General features: G+C 28.7%; 1 protein-coding gene across 2 annotated transcripts in view; it reads right to left on the bottom strand.

Annotated features, from left to right (window-relative positions):
• Positions 1-1004: 1004 nt before the first annotated feature.
• LOC135130949 (methionine-R-sulfoxide reductase B1-like) overlaps positions 1005-17119 on the bottom strand; it is a 45468-nt gene continuing 29353 nt past the window's right edge. The window contains exon 4 of one of the 2 annotated variants that reach the window (XM_064058427.1): positions 1005-1405. In XM_064058427.1, the coding sequence (XP_063914497.1) occupies positions 1218-1405 (188 nt within the window). In that variant the 3' untranslated portion in view covers positions 1005-1217. The remainder of the gene's footprint in view (positions 1406-17119) is intronic. The other variant, XM_064058428.1, reaches the window with a different exon arrangement.

The raw sequence follows: 17119 nt of genomic DNA, 5'->3' as shown, positions 1-17119 counted from the left end.
CACTGAAAAACCAAAAACAAGAAACTCAAAATCGGACAAAAATTTCAAATCCAAAAGATTGGTAAAAGGAAAAACGCCAAAGTGAAAAATTGAAAAATCCAAAAACTCAAAAATTTACTATTGAAAAAAGAAAAATTATAAAATTAGAACACTGAAAAACAGAAAAACTGAACTGAAAAAATGGAAAATAAAGAGTTGCACACCGTAAAATTGAAGAAAAAAATCAAAACATTTAAAAAATCCAAATAAAAAATTGAGGAAGTGAAAAATTGAAAAAACAAAAAATTATGAAGGCGAAAAACTGAAGAAACAAAGAAAATCAAAAACCGAATTGAAAAACTGCAAATCGAAAAATTTTAAAATTGAAAACTCGAGAAATGGAGATCAAGAAATTAAAAAACTGAAAATACTAAACTAAAAACTCGAAAAATTGCAAATCGAAAAACTTAAGAAACAAAAAATTGAAAAATTCAAGTGAAACAATAAAAAAATGTAAAATCGAAAAACTGAGAAATTCGAAAGTAGTAAAAAAATTGAAAGACAAAAAAATTTTAAAATGAAAAATCGAAAATAAAGAAAATAAAAAACCAAATTGAAAAATTGCAAAATCTGAAAATTCCACAGTTAGAAAATTGAAAAACTCAAAAATTTAAACTAAAAACTCAAGACATTGCAAATCAAGAAACTTAGGGAACAAAAAAATGAAAAACAGAAAAATTCAAGTTAAAAAATAAAAAAATATGAAATCGAAAAGGCATCTCTCTTTCTATCTAGCTAATACGTTCGTTACGTTTAGTTATATATTTTGTTTTAGAGAAAACTTGTAAAGAAATATTAGGAAAAAAAACTTTTTTGTAAAACGCCTGTCGAAGGTCTATAGATGAAGAATGCGTGTTAGTCTGGATGATTTAACTAGTTACAGTATTTTTGCACTAGTATTTATAAAAGAAAAATTCATATTGTGATTGCCAAGGTATAACTTTTCACTTGAATAAAACTCGTCATTTTAAAAAAAATTTATTCACAAAATGTAAAGCCTCGAAAGATTACTGATATGCACAACACACAAAACAAGCTAACAAGAAAAAAAACAACGTGAGGTAAAAAATCGCTTCATTTGGCTCCAATTTGTTAATAACGTCTCAACGAAATAGGCCGCTTATCACTCGCTTTGTATTAGTGGTCCGGTTATTACTTAAGTTAAGTCAAGTCAGTCCTTAGCTATCCCCTCCGTCCTTCTTGTCGGGCAGGAAATTCAGCGACGCCGAGTTGATGCAGAACCTCTTCTTCGTGGGCGCCGGGCCGTCGTTGAAGACGTGCCCCAGGTGGGAGCCGCACTGGGCGCACGTGACTTCGGTCCTGACTCGCCCTGGTTGGGATATGAGGAGTAGTAGGTTCGCACCAACTAAGCAGGCGGAAAGGACGAGGGGATTTCGGGCGGGGACGAAACGAAAGCGTAACCAAAACAGAACCCAAAACGAAAGTAAAAAAAGTAATTTTGATAACGATTTGTACAAAGCGGTGTGAAATCAAAATCGGGAGGCGGGAGAGGTCGGGGGGAGATGAAAAGAAAACAAGTCACATTAGCGTCCCGAAAGGAATATTTTACCAACAACCCAAAAATTACAAAACACACAGTTTAGATGTTTAGCTGCTGTAGGCGGTTAGAGGCTGCCTAGGTGAGGTTAGTGGGTGAGGGTCGCGGGTTGGTCGCTCCAACGTGTAGAGAGTGTAGTGAGTGATTGCGCACGTTTTTAATTTTATAAGATAAGATATTCCTATACTTGTGGTGTATGAATCCGTGTTGTTTTCAGATTTTTGAAACAAAAAAAAATCCCAATTGTATAACAAAATTTTGGAATTTAACTTCGAAATTACAAAATTGTAAACGTTTTGAGGTTATTGTAACCAAAGTAAATCGTTAATCAAAATCTATTCGATTATCCCCTCCCAAATAATTGATGACGCCATCTCAAAATTTTGTCAAATAAATTATCCCTGAAATATGCAAAATATTGTGACGCTAAACTTGTGGTTGCTCGAGCACTCATAGTTTTTTAGAATTGCTTATACAGGGTGACTCAAATAAATAATTAATGATTATTGTATCCATTAAATCAAAAAGTTCGTAATTTATAATCATGTATTTGTTTTCTCGATTTTCAATTTTTTGATTTTACAGTTTTCGTTTTTTCATTTTTTATTTTCTCAATTTTTGGATTTTTCAATGTTTTGATTTAAAAATTTTTCTTTTTTCAATTTTTCAATTTCTCGACTTTCAAGTCTTCGATTTCTCATTTCTTCAATTTTTCTATATGCAATTTTTCCACTTCATAATTTTTCATTTTTTAGACTTCAATTTCTCAATTTTCAATTTTTCTTTTCTTAATTTATCAAATTCTTAACTTTTATTTTTGATTTTCCGGATTTTGTAATTTTCATTTTCTCCGTTTTATAGCACAATTTCTCGTTTGTTCACTTTCTTTATTTTTTCAGTGTTTCTTTCGATTTTATAATTTTTTGGATTTCTGAATTTTCTGATTTCTTTAATTTTCTATTTTTCTATTTTACATTCTTTGGTTATTTCAATTATGCACTTTTTCAATTTTAAAGTTTCTCAATTTTTAAATCTTTCGAATTTTCAATTTTTCGGTTTTTCAGTTTTCCAAAGTTCTTGATTTTCACTTTTTACATTTTTTAAAGTTTTCATTTTATACTTCTTAGTTTTTTATTTTTGATTTTAATTTTTTTATAAATAAATTGAAACAAAAAATTACAGAATCGTCAAAACTGTAACACTGACAGATCAAAAAATTGAAAAACTTTTAAAATCCAATAATTGAAAAATGCAAAAATTCTAAAATCGTAAAATTGAAAAAGTGAATAATTTAAAAAAATATTACATATTACATGTTTAGAATGAAAACTAGACAGATTGGAAACCAAATATTGAAGAAATGAAAAATTGAAAAATCCAAAAATTGCAAAATTTTACATTGGAAAAAAAAAATCAAATATCAGAACATGAAACTTAAAAATCTACAATTAAAAAATGTACAACTTCATTTAAATAAATAAAAAATAAAAATAAAAATTTGAAAACTTGTGAAATTGCAAATCGAAAAACGGAAAAATGAAAACTCGAAAAGTTGCAGCATATCGCTTATCGTAAAAATGAAGAAACAAAAAATAAAAAAAATCTAAACTCGGAATACTGAAAAATAGGAAACTGGTAAAAATAAAGAAAATAAACATCCGAAACAAAAAATGTAAACCGAAAAATTGAACAAAGAAGAAATTATAAAGTTGAAACATTGAAAAATTAAAAAGTCTAGAAACTGAAATGAAAAATTTCAAAATCTAAAAATTGAAAAATTCAAAAATTGGAAAAAAATGAAAAACTAAAGACTTAAAAATGAGTTGGATATATTAAGATTGAAAACAAAAAAAAATAAATATTGAAAAAATTAAAAAAAGATTTGAAAAATTAGAAATCCAAAAACTATCAAATCAGAAAACATTGAAAGATCGAAAAACTGGAAAATTGGAGAAATGAAGAAACGAAAAATTGAAACATCGCAAAACCAAAAATGAGAAACTTAAAAATCGAAACAATTTATAAATCCGAAAAATTCGAAAAAGGAAAAACGCGAAACTGAAAAATTGGAAAACCCAAAAATTGAAAAAATTCACATTGAAAAAAGAAAAATTCTAAAATCAGAACACCGAAGAAGTGAAGAAATGAAAAGTTGAAAAAACAAAAAATTATAACATCGAAAAACTAAAAAAAATAATAAAAAAATAAAAAATGGAATTGAAAAATTGCAAAATGTAAAAATAAAAAATTCCACGACAAAAAAATGAAATATGTATTGAAAAAAACAAAAATTATTACTGAAAAAATTAAGAAAATAAAACGAATTGAAAAATTGAATGAAGAGGAAAATTAGAAATCCAAAGACTAAAAAATTTGAAAAAATTGGAAAATCGAAAAACAACGAGAAAATCCAGTATCGAAAAAATTTATAAATTCAAAAAATTGGAAAAAGGAAAAACCCGAAAGTAAAAAATTGGAAAACCTAGAAATTGAAAAATTTCACATCAAAAAAAGGAAAATTCTAAAATCAGAACACCGAAAAACTGAAGAATTGAAAAATGAAAAGAAAAATTCAAATAAAAATATTGAAGAAGCGAAAAATTGAAAACTGGAGAAATGCAAATCGAAAAATTGCAAAATCGAAAAATTAAAAAATTCCACAGTTGGACAATTGAAAAACTGCAAAATTTAAACTAAAAATTCGAAAAATTGCAAATCGAAAAATTCAGGTAAAAAAATAAAAAAATATGCAATCGAAAAACTGAAAAATTAAGAATTGAAACTTGGAAAAATTAAACCGAAAAATTCGAAAGTAGTAAAAAATTGAAAAAACAAAAAAAAAAACAAAAAGTTGAGAAAACGAGAAATCGGAAAATCGAATCCAAATAATAAATTGAAGAAGTGAAAAATTGAAAATTTCAAAAAATTATAAAATCGAAAATAAAGAAAATATAAAACTAAAATGAAAAATTGCACATCGAAAAATTACAAAATCTAATAATTGAGAAATTCCAGACTTAGAAAATTGAGAAAATTAAAACATTGAAACTTCAAAAATTAAAATCGAAAACGTGAAAAATTCGGGAGGTGGAAAATTGAAAAACTATAAAAAGGTAAACTTAAAAACTCAAACAATTGCAAAATCTAAAAACTGAAAGCAAAAAATTGGTGAAATTGAAAAAATAAAGAAAATAAAAACTCAAATCAAAAAATTGAAAAAATTTAGAAAATTAAGCGAATCGAAAAATTGAATAAATTGGAAATCAAAAAACTAAATTGAAAAAACAAAAAAGTGGAAAATCGCGAAGTTGCAAATCGAACAGATGAAGAAACGAAAAACTGAAACACTGAAAAACCAAAAACGAGAAACTCAAAAATCGAAAAAATTAATAAATCAAAAAATCTGAAAAAGAAAAAAACACGAAAGCGAATAATTGGAAAACCCAAAAATTGAAAAATTTCACATTGAAAAAAGAAAATTATAAAATTAGAACAATGAAGACGAAAAACTGAAAAATTAAATCTCGAAGAGTTGTATACTGTAAAATTGAAGAAACAAAAAATTAATTGCAAAAAAAAATAAAATTCCGAATCAAAAAATAAAAAAAAAATTGAAAAACTGAAAAATTAAGAATTGAAACTTGGGAAACTCAAATCGAAAAATTGAAAAATTCAGATTTGGAAAATTGAAAAACTAAAAATGTAAACTTAAAAACTCAAAATATTGCAAATCGAAAAACTGTAGAAACAAAAAATAATAAATTGAAAAAACCAATAATTATAAAACGAAAGGAAGATAAAACGATTCGAAAAATCGAATATATAGAAGTAATCCAAAAAATAAAAAATTAGAAAAAAATGGATAGTCGAAAGCCTGAAAAAATTAACTAGAAATCGAAGAAATAAAGAAACGAGAAAATTGAAACACTGAAAAACCAAAAACAAGAAACTCAAAAATTGAAAAAAATTTCAAATCCAAAAAATTAGAACAAGGGAAAACGCGAAAGCGAAAAATTGGACAACCCAAAAATTGAAAAATTTCGTACTGAGAAATAAAAAATTATAAAATCAAAACATTGAAAAACCGAAAAACTGCAGAAATGGAAAATACAGAATTGCACCTCATAAAATTGAAGAAAAAAATCAAAACATTTAAAAAATTCAAACAAAAAAGAATGAGGAAGTGAAAAATTGAAATAGCCAAAAATTATAAAAGCGAAAAACTGAAGTAACAAAGAAAATCAAAAACCGAATTGAAAAATTGCAAATCGAAAAATTTAAAAATTAGAAATTGAAAACTCGAAAAATGCAGATGAAAAAATTAAAAAACTGAAAAATTTAAACTAAACTAAAAACTTGAGGAACAAAAATTTGAAAAATTCAAGTGAAAAAATAAAAAAATATAAAATCGGAAAACTGGAAAGTTAAGAATTGAAACTTGGGAAACTCAAATCGAAAAATTGAGAAATACGAAATTAGTAAAAACATTGAAAAACTAAAAAAATGTAAAATGAAAACTTGAAGAATTGCATAACTTAAAATTGAAAAAACAAAAATATGAAAAGTTGAGAAAACCAAAACTTGGAGAATCGAATCCAAATAGAAAATTGAAGAAGAGAAAAATTGAAAAATTAAAAATTGAAACTTGAGAAACTCAAATCGAAAAATTAAAAAATTCGTACTTTGGAAAATTGAAAAACTAGAAATATAAACTTAAAAACTCAAAAAATTGCAAATCGAAAAACTGAAGAAACAAAAAAAAAACCAAATGATATCCTCCAAAAAACAACCGAAATGAGAAAATAAAAATTGAACAATTTCAAATTGAAAAAGCAAAAAATTATAAAATGAAAAATTGAAAACATTAAAAACAAAAAAAATCAGACAAACTTGAAAAATCGAAGAAATGAAGAAACGACAAATTGAAACATTGAAAAACTAAAAACGAGAAACTCAAAAATCCAAAAAATTTATAAATCAATCAAATTGGAAAAGAAAAAACCCGAAAATGAAAAATAAGAAAACACAAAAATCGAGAAATTTCACATTGAAAAATGGAAAAACTGAAGAAATGCTGAGTTGCATACCGTAAAATTGAAAAAAAAAAAGAAACAATGAAAAAAATCCAAATAAAAAACTGAAGAGGCGAAAAAAGTCGAGAAACTCCAATCGAAAAATTGCAATATCTAAAAATTAAAAAATGCCAGTTGTAAAATTGAAAATCTGAAGACAAAAAAAAATAAAAATTTGAAAAATCGGAAACTGTAAGAATAAATAAAATAAACAACACAAGAAAAATTGAAAAAAGAAGTCTAGAAACATTGAAAAAATTTAAAAAAACAACGAACTGAAAAATTAGAAATCGAAAAACTAAAAAATCAGAGAAAATGGAAAACCGAAAAACTGAAAAAACGAACTGGAAAATTGAAAAACCAAAAAAATCGAAACAATTCAAACATCCGAAAAATTGGAAAAAGGAAAAACGCGAAACTGAAAAATAGGAAAACCCAAAAATTGAAAAATTTCACATTGAAAAAAGAACAATTCCAAAATCAGAACACCGAAAAACTGAATAAATGAAAAACGAAGAGTTGCACACCGCAAAATTGAAAAAAGATGAAAAAATTAAAAAAATTCAAATAAAAAACTTGAAGAAGTGAACCATTGAAAGAAACAAAGATTTATAAAATCGAACAACTGAAAAAATAAAGAAAATAAAAACCCAATGGATTAAAAATTACAAAATCTAAAAATTACATCCACATCCACAGATGGAAAATTGAAAAACTGAAAAATTTAAACTAAAAACTCCAAAAATTGCAAATCGAAAAACTTAAGAAACAGAAAATTGAAAAATTCAAGTGAAAAAATAAAAAATATAAAATGAAAAAATAAAAAAATAAAAAAAAAACAAAAAACCGAGTTGAAAACTTGTACATCCAAAAATTTTAAAACAAAAAATTGGAAACTCGAGAAACTCAAATCGAAAGAAGTTCCACAGTTGGAAAATTGAAAAACTGAAAAGTTTAAACTAAAAACTCGAAAAATTGCAAACCGAAAAACAAACAAAAAAATTAAAAACTGAAAATTGAAGAATTTTAAATTGAAAAAACAAAAAATTATAAAACGAAAACTCGAAAACATTAAGAAAATAAAACGAATCGAATAATTCAATAAATAAAAAAATAGAAATCCAAAAAACAAAAAAAAATCACAAAAAATTGGAAAATCGAAAAAGAGCGAAATCTAAAAGTTGCAAATCTCAAGACATGAAAAAACGAGAGCCAAAAATCGAAAAAAATTATAAAGCAAAAAAATTGGAAAAGAAAAAACGCGAAAATTGAAAAATTCCACAGTTGTAAAAATTTAAAGTAAAAACTCGAAAAATTACAAATCGAAAAACTGAAGACAGAAAAAAATAAAAAATTGAAAAATTCAATTAAAAAACAAAATTTAAACTTAAAATATTGATAAACAAGGGAAGTTCTGTCGAAATAACCCTCTACCATTTTTTTTTTATTTAAATTGCATTTTTTAAACGGCTGATTTAACTTTTTTGGTCTTGAAATAAAACAATTTTAATTTAATTTTTTAGATAACACGCTTCACAATAAAACAGAGTATCAAAATTTCCACCAATCAAAACTGTGGCCAATTTCCTTGAAACCATCACATTGAAATTATCGTATTGTATAAACTAGAAACAGAATACATGCCCTTCGTAGGTTCTAATACAAATAGTAAAATTGTTGAAATGACGTCATCAAATAACTGGAAGGGCGAACCAATAAATGATTTCTAATAGCGATTTACCAGCTCAAGGTAATAAAATTACCTATAAACACACAGACGGAAACGGGAGCTCTACTTTTCCATTCTCTAGGAGCTACGAAACATCGAGAAAGCACGAAATGAGTTATTGCAACTTACATACTTGCTCACTGAAACAAAATTGCAAACACGTGCGACGACAGCCACAATTCATTCTTTATTAGGGACTAATAACCACCTTACTTTTTCTTTATCGCAAAAATACTACCTCCACCTTCATTAGAGACCATTTCGCCACTAGCAACGCTACCAACCCGACAATGGCAACAGGTACACCACGTAAGCCAAATTAACAAAATTAATTAAAACCCTTTTTCCCCAGAACTTCTAACCTGCCGCCGCATTTTATCCCTCATGGTCATCCTCAACTACATGCTCCACCACATGCTAATAGTCAACATATCCATAGCAATAATCCAAACCAGCTCCAACTTCGACGACACCCAAAAAAACAACATCCGCGGGGTGTTTTTCTGGGGGTTCCTACTCACCCCGATGCTAGGAGGACGACTCGCCGAAATCCACGGAACTAGAATAGTCCTCGGTGGTGCCATGCTTCTGGCGAGTTTGCTCACCCTAGTGACACCTCTGGCTTACAATTTTAATTATTTCTGCTTGATGGTGGTCAGATTTTCTTTGGGGTTGTCGCTAGGGGTGGCTTTCCCGGCCGTCGCCACTCTAGTCAGACGATGGATTCCCGTTACAGACACCTCGAAATTTATATCGCACGTATTTGCCAGTGACATAGGGGCCACGATTACTCTAGCCGGGTCCGGATTTCTGATCAATGCTTGGGGTTGGTCGAGCGTTTTCTACGTCACTGGTGCCACAGTGGTGCTATGGTGCGTTTGTTGGTTTTATTTGGTGTACGACTCGCCGGAGAAGCACCCCAGGATCAGCCAACTGGAGCGCGAGGCGTTGGCCGAGGCTATCCCACACGTCGAGCGACCCAACCCCACCAAAACCCCTTGGTTGAAAATGTTCAAATCGCGTCCCGTTTGGGCTATTATCGTGGCAAACGCCTGTGCTATGCTAAACACCAACACAACCTTAAACTATCTCCCACTATACATGCGACAAGTCCTCCACTACGAAATCAGAGAAAACGGGCTACTGTCAAGTTTGCCCTTCTTAGGTGAGTCACTTCCCATTTTTTTTTTTTTTTTTTGGAAAACTCGACATTAATAATTTTCCAGGACCCTACATCATGGCTCTAGCAACAAGCTACCTCGCCGATCGATGGACCAAATCGGCCACTTTCACCACCCCCACCATCCGAAAAATCTTCACTGGGCTGTTTTTCCTGGGCTCTGTGGTCCTGCTCGCCGTTTTGTGTTTCTGGGGTTACGTTCGCTTTGTTTCGGTTTCGGTTTTCATTTTGTGGCAGACTATATTCGGATCGGCGGCGGCTGGTTTTATTTCGAATACTGTGGATATTTCTCCGGTTTATTCGGGGACTATTCTGGGGTCGGCGGCCACTGTTGGGGGTTTCACGGGGTATTTGTCGTCGCTGCTGGTGACGGCGTTCGTTAGGGGGGAGGGGGACGTTTTTGAGCAGTGGAGGGGCGTTTTTGGGGTGCTGATCGGGACGAACTTGTTTGGGTGGGGGTTTTATTTTTGGGGTATGTCTGGGCAGGTGCAGGAGTGGAATGGGGAATCGGGGATGGAGATGGAGGCGGTGAATAGGGTGGAGGTGGATTGAGTTTGTCAGTTGAAATAAAGAGTTTGTTATAGTGTTTAAAATGAATGCTGTTTTTTAGTCATTGGGCGACTGCCACTTTCATGTTTTCTTGACGTTTCACGATCTCTATATTACAACTTTCATTTTTCGTTTATTCGATTTTTCAATTCTCCAAGCTTTTTCAATTCGTTTTATACTTTTATCAATTTTTGATTTTTCAATTTTACAATTTTGCAATTTTTCCATTTTTTCGAAAATTGCGAATCAAAAATTGAAGAAACAAAAATGGAAAAATCATGAAACTGAAAAATTGGTTGAAGGTAATTTTTACAAAACTTCCCTGGCCCTTGAAGTATAATAATCCAATAAATTCTGCATTTTTGAAAAATAGTAATATGTATTTGATTTTGCGACTCTGAAAAATGAAAATTCCAAAAACCTAAAATTCGAATAATCGAGAAATTAAAAAATGGAAAAGTGAACAGTGAAAATTCGAATATCGAAAAATTTAAAAATTTGAAAAATAGAAAATTCGGGAAATCGATAAATCGAAAATTCGGGAAATTGATAAGGAAAAAAAGTCTAAAAACTGAACAATGGAAAAGTTGAAAAATCGAAATTTAAAAAATTGAAAACTAAAAAGATTGAAAATTGGAACATCAGAAAAAAGAAAATTTGAAAAATCGAAAATCGAGAAATTGAAACTAGAAAAACCGAAACAAAAAAATCAAAAAATTGAAATGTAGAAAAATCGAAAAAGTTGAAAAATCTTCTGGAAAATAAAAAAATCGGAAAGTAAATTCGATTATTGAAAATGGAAAAATCGAGAAATCAAAAATGTAAGATTCGAATAATCAGAATGTTGCAAAATGGAAACTTCGAAAAACCCAGAAAATTTTAAAAAACGTTCCGAAAAGTCCAAAAATCAAAAAATCGAAAATTAAAAAGATTAAAAATTCGAAGAGTCGGAATGTTGCAAAATCGAGATGTAAATGAAAGTTCGAAAATCGAAAAATCGGAAAATTGATAAGTAAAAAAGTCTAAAAACTGACAATGGAAAAGTTGAAAAATCGACAATTAAAAAATTGAAAACTAAAAAGATTGAAAATTGGAATATCAGAAAAGAGAAAATCTGAAAAATCGAAAATCGAGAAATTGATGAATGGAAATATGTACTGAAAAATGCAAAATCGACAATTAAAAAAATTGAAAAATCTAAAATTGAAAAAATGGGCAAATCGAAAAGTAAAAGAAAATTCGAAGAGTCGGAATGTTGCAATATCGAAAAGTAAAAAAACTGAAAATTCGAATATCGAAAATGTGAAAATTTGAAAATCGAGAAATTTAAAATCAAAAATTTTAAAATTCGAATAATCGAAATGTTAAAAAATCGACAATTCGAACAACCGACAAATCGAGATATCGAAAAGTAAAAAATAGAACATTCGAAAAACTGAAGATTGAAAATATTGAAAAATCGAAAATTAAAATATCGAAAAATCGAAAACTAAAAACGTGGAAAACTGGAATATCGAAAAAGAGAAAATCTGAACAATCGAAAATCGACAAATTGAAACTAGAAAAACCGAAAACAAAAAAATTAAAAAAATTGGAATGTTGAAAAATCGAAAGAGTTGAAAAATCTTCCGGAAAATCAAAAAATCGGAAAGTAAATTCGATTATTGTAAATGGAAAAATCGAGGAATCAAAAATGTAAGATTCGAATAATCAGAATGTTGAAAAATTGAAACTTCGAAAAACCCAGAAAATTTAAAAAATCTTCCGAAAAGTCCAAAAATCAAGAAATCGAAAATTAAAAAGATTAAAAATTCGAAGAGTCGGAATGTTGCAAAATCGAAATGTAAATGAAAGTTCGAAAATCGAAAAATCGGAAAATTCATAAGTAAAAAAGTCTAAAAACTGACAATGGAAAAGTTGAAAAATCGTGAATTAAAAAATCGAAACATCGAAAACTAAAAAGATTGAAAATTGTAATATCGAAAAAGAGAAATCTGAAAAACCGAAAATCGAGAAATTGAAAATAGAACACTAAAAACAAAAAAAAATCAAAAATTTGGAATGTCGAAAAATCTAAAAATCGAACAATTTAAAAATCTCCGGGAAAGTCGAAAAATTGAAAAATAGAGAAACCAAAAATTCGAGAAGTGAAAAGATTGAAAATTTGACTATTGAAAATTCGGCAACTGAAGAAATCAAAAAATTGAAAAGTAAAAAAACTGAAAATTCGAATATCGAAATCAAAAAATTTGAAAAATCGAAAATTCGGGAAATCGATAAATAGAAAATTCGGGAAATTGATAAGTAAAAAAGTCTAAAAACTGAATAATGGAAAAGCTGACAAATCGAAAATTAAAAAATCGAAAAATCGAGAACCAAAAGGATTGAAAATGCAAAAAGAGAAAATCTGAAAAATCGAAAATCGAGAAATTGAAAATAGAAAACTAAAAACCAAAAAATAAAAAAATTGGAATGTCGAAAAATCTTAAAATCGACCAATTTAAAAATCCCACGGAAAGTCGAAAATTGAAAAATCGAGAAACCAAAAAATCAAAAGCGAAAAGATTGAAAATTTGACTATCGAAAATTCAGCAACTGAGAAATCAAAAAATCTAAAAGTAAAACAACTGAAAATTCGAATATCGAAAAATCAAAAATTTAAAAATCGAAAATTCGGAAAATCGATAAATCCAAAATTTGGAAAATCGATATGTAAAAAAGTCTAAAAATTGAACAATGGAATATTGAACAAGAGAAAATCTGTCAAATCGAAAATCAAGAAATGAAAAATAGAAAAACCGAAAACAAAAAAATCAAAAAATTGGAATGTTGAAAAATCGAAAATTCGAAAAATCGAGAAAATGAAAAATCTTCTGGAAAGTCAAAAAATCGAAAAGTGAATGATTGAAAAATCGAGTATTGAAAATGGAAAAATCGAGTAATCAAAAATCAAAAATGTAAAATTCGAATGAACACAGTGTTGAATAATTGAAAATTCGAAAAATCGAGACAATTTTCAAAATCTTCCTAAAAGTCGAAAAATCAAGAAATCGAAAATTAAAAAGAATGAAAATTCGAACAAACGAAAAATTGAAAAATCGAAAATTCGAAAAACCAAAAAAGTTGAAAAATCTTCTGGGAAGTCAAAAAATTGAAAAGTAAAATGACTGACAATTCGAATATTGAAAATGGAAAAATCAAGAAATCGAAAACTAAAAGATTGAAAATTCGAATACATATCGAGAAATCTAATATTCGAATATCCGGAATGTAGCAAAATCGAAAAGTAAAGAAACTGAAAACTCGAATATCGAAAATTTGAAAAATCGAAAAATCAAGAAATCGAAAACCAAAAAATCTAAAATTCGAATAATCCGAATGTTGAAAAATCGAAAATTCGAACATACAAAAATTGAAAAATCTATTAATCGAAAAGTAAACAAATTGAACATTCGACTGAAGAATGGAAATATTGAAAAACTGAAAAATCGAAAATTAAAAAATCGAAAAATCGAAAACTAAAAAGATCGAAAATTGGAATATCGAAAAAAAGAAAATCTGGAATAAACGAAAATCGGGAAATTGAAAATAGAAAAACGGAAAAAAAATAAAAAATGGAATGTTGGAAAATCGAAAATTCGAAAAATCGAGAAAGTTGAAAAATCTTCTCGAAAGTCAAAAAATCTAAAATCAAAAAATCAAAAATTCAATAATCAGAATTTGAAAAATTGAAAATTCGAGAAATTGAGAAACATTGAAGAATCTTCCGAAAAGTCGAAAAATAAGATTGAAAATTCGAAGATCGAAAATCAAGTCCATATTGAAAAATTGAAAAATCGAGAACTAAAACACTGAAAATTGGAAAGTCGGAAAAGAAAAAATCTTTTAAAATCGAAAATCGCAAAATTGAAAATAGAAAAACCGAAAACAAAAAAAAATCAAAAAATTGGAATGTTGAAAAATCGAAAATTCGACTATCGAAAATCAAATATTTGAAAAATCGAAATTTCGAATAATCGAAAAATTGAAAAATCTAAAACTAAAATGACCGAAAATTGAAATACCGAAAAGAGAAAATCTGAAAAATCGAAATAGGACAAATTGAAAACAGAAAAACCGAAAACAAAAAAATCAAAAAATTGGAATGTTGAAACGTCGAAAATTCGAAAAATCGAGAAAGTCAAAAAATCGAAAAATCGAAAATTTGAGGGGTCGAAATGTTGCAAAATCGAAATGTATAAAAACTGAACAGTAAAAACGTTGAAAATGGAAAAATCGAGAAATCGAAAATCATAAAATCTAAAATTCGAAAAATTGAAAAATCTCCCGAAAAGTCGAAAAATCAAGAAATCTGAAATTCGAATAATCGGAATGTTGAAAAATCGAAAATTCGAAAAAACTGAAGAATTGAAAATTTAAAAAATTGAAAAATCAAAAAATCAAGACACTGAAAATAGAAAAACCGAAAACAAAGGAATCACAAAATAGTTATGTTGAAAAATCGAAAATTCGAATAATCGAGAAAGTTGAAAAATCTTCTGGAAAGTCAAAAAATCGAAAAGTAAATTGATAGAAAATTGAATACTGAAAATGGAAAAATCGAGAAATCAAAAATGTAAAATTAAAAAAAACCTTCCGAAAAGTCGAAAAATTAAGAAATCGAAAATTAAACAGATTGAAAATTAGAAAAATCTCAAATTCGAAGAACCGCAATGTTGCAAAATCGAAAAGTAAAAAAAAACTGAAAATTCGAATATTGAAAATTTGAAAATCGAAAAATCAAAAACATCTAAAATTCGATAATCGAAATGTTGGAAAATGGAAAAATTGAAAAATCGAGAAATCGAAAAGTAAAAAATTCAAAATCGCTTGGTTGAAAATTTTCAAATCGCGTGCCGTTTGGGCTATTATCGTGGCAAACGCCTGTGCTATGCTAAACACCAACACGACCTTCAACTATCTCCCACTGTACATGCGTCAAGTCCTCCACTACGAAATCAGAGAAAACGGGCTACTGTCAAGTTTGCCCTTTTTGGGCGAGTCACTTCTCATTTTTTTTTTTTTTTTTGGAAAACTCGACCTTAATAATTTTCCAGGACCCTACAGCATGGCTCTAGTGACAAGCTACCTCGCCGATCGATGGACCAAATCGGCCACTTTCACCACCCCCACCATCCGAAAAATCTTCACTGGGCTGTTTTTCCTGGGCTCTGTGGTCCTGCTCTCCGTTTTGTGTTTCTGGGGTTACGTTCGCATTGTTTCGGTTTCGGTTTTCATTTTGTGGCAGACTATATTCGGATCGGCGGCGGCTGGTTTTATTTCGAATACTATGGATATTTCTCCAGTTTATTCGGGGACTATTCTGGGGTCGGCGGCCACTGTTGGGGGTTTCACGGGGTATTTGTCGTCGCTGCTGGTGACGGCGTTCGTTAGGGGGGAGGGGGACGTTTTTGAGCAGTGGAGGGGCGTTTTTGGGGTGCTGATCGGGACGAACTTGTTTGGGTGGGGGTTTTATTTTTGGGGTATGTCTGGGGAGGTGCAGGAGTGGAATGGGGAATCGGGGATGGAGATGGAGGCGGTGAATAGGGTGGAGGTGGATTGAGTTTGTCAGTTGAAATAAAGAATTTGTTACTTTGTTTAAAATGAATGCTGTTTTTTAGTTCATTGGGCGACTGCCACTTTCATGTTTTCTTGACGTTTCACGATCTCTATATTACAACTTTCATTTTTCGTTTATTCGATTTTTCAATTCTCCAAGCTTTTTCAATTCGTTTTATACTTTTATCAATTTTTGATTTTTCAATTTTACAATTTTGCAATTTTTCCATTTTTTCGAAAATTGCGAATCAAAAATTGAAGAAACAAAAATGGAAAAATCATGAAACTGAAAAATTGGTTGAAGGTAATTTTTACAAAACTTCCCTGGCCCTTGAAGTATAATAATCCAATAAATTCTGCTTTTTTGAAAAATAGTAACATGTATTTGATTTTGCGACTCTGAAAAATGAAAATTCCAAAAACCTAAAATTCGAATAATCGAGAAATTAAAAAATGGAAAAGTGAACAGTGAAAATTCGAATATCGAAAAATTTAAAAATTTGAAAAATAGAAAATTCGGGAAATCGATAAATCGAAAATTCGGGAAATTGATAAGGAAAAAAAGTCTAAAAACTGAACAATGGAAAAGTTGAAAAATCGAAATTTAAAAAATTGAAAACTAAAAAGATTGAAAATTGGAACATCAGAAAAAAGAAAATTTGAAAAATCGAAAATCGAGAAATTGAAACTAGAAAAACCGAAACAAAAAAAATCAAAAAATTGAAATGTAGAAAAATCGAAAAAGTTGAAAAATCTTCTGGAAAATAAAAAAATCGGAAAGTAAATTCGATTATTGAAAATGGAAAAATCGAGAAATCAAAAATGTAAGATTCGAATAATCAGAATGTTGCAAAATGGAAACTTCGAAAAACCCAGAAAATTTTAAAAAATCTTCCGAAAAGTCCAAAAATCAAGAAATCGAAAATTAAAAAGATTAAAAATTCGAAGAGTCGGAATGTTGCAAAATCGAGATGTAAATGAAAGTTCGAAAATCGAAAAATCGGAAAATTGATAAGTAAAAAAGTCTAAAAACTGACAATGGAAAAGTTGAAAAATCGACAATTAAAAAATTGAAAACTAAAAAGATTGAAAATTGGAATATCAGAAAAGAGAAAATCTGAAAAATCGAAAATCGAGAAATTGAAGAATGGAAATATGTATTGAAAAATGCAAAATCGACAATTAAAAAAAATTGAAAAATCTAAAATTGAAAAAATGGGCAAATTGAAAAGTAAAAGAAAATTCGAAGAGTCGGAATGTTGCAATATCGAAAAGTTAAAAATCTGAAAATTCGAATATCGAAAATGTGAAAATTTGAAAATCGATAAATTTAAAATTAAAAATTTTAAAATTCGAATATTCGAAATGTTAAAAAATCGAAAATTCGAACAACC

This window comes from Zophobas morio, unplaced genomic scaffold (assembly GCF_036711695.1).
Source record: "Zophobas morio isolate AGI-343-1 ecotype UQ-CSIRO unplaced genomic scaffold, CSIRO_AGI_Zmor_V1 ptg000018l, whole genome shotgun sequence".
In the NCBI taxonomy this organism is placed as follows: domain Eukaryota; kingdom Metazoa; phylum Arthropoda; class Insecta; order Coleoptera; family Tenebrionidae; genus Zophobas; species Zophobas morio.
Note: the sequence above shows the minus strand (reverse complement) of the source record. Positions and strands in the feature narration are given on the sequence as shown.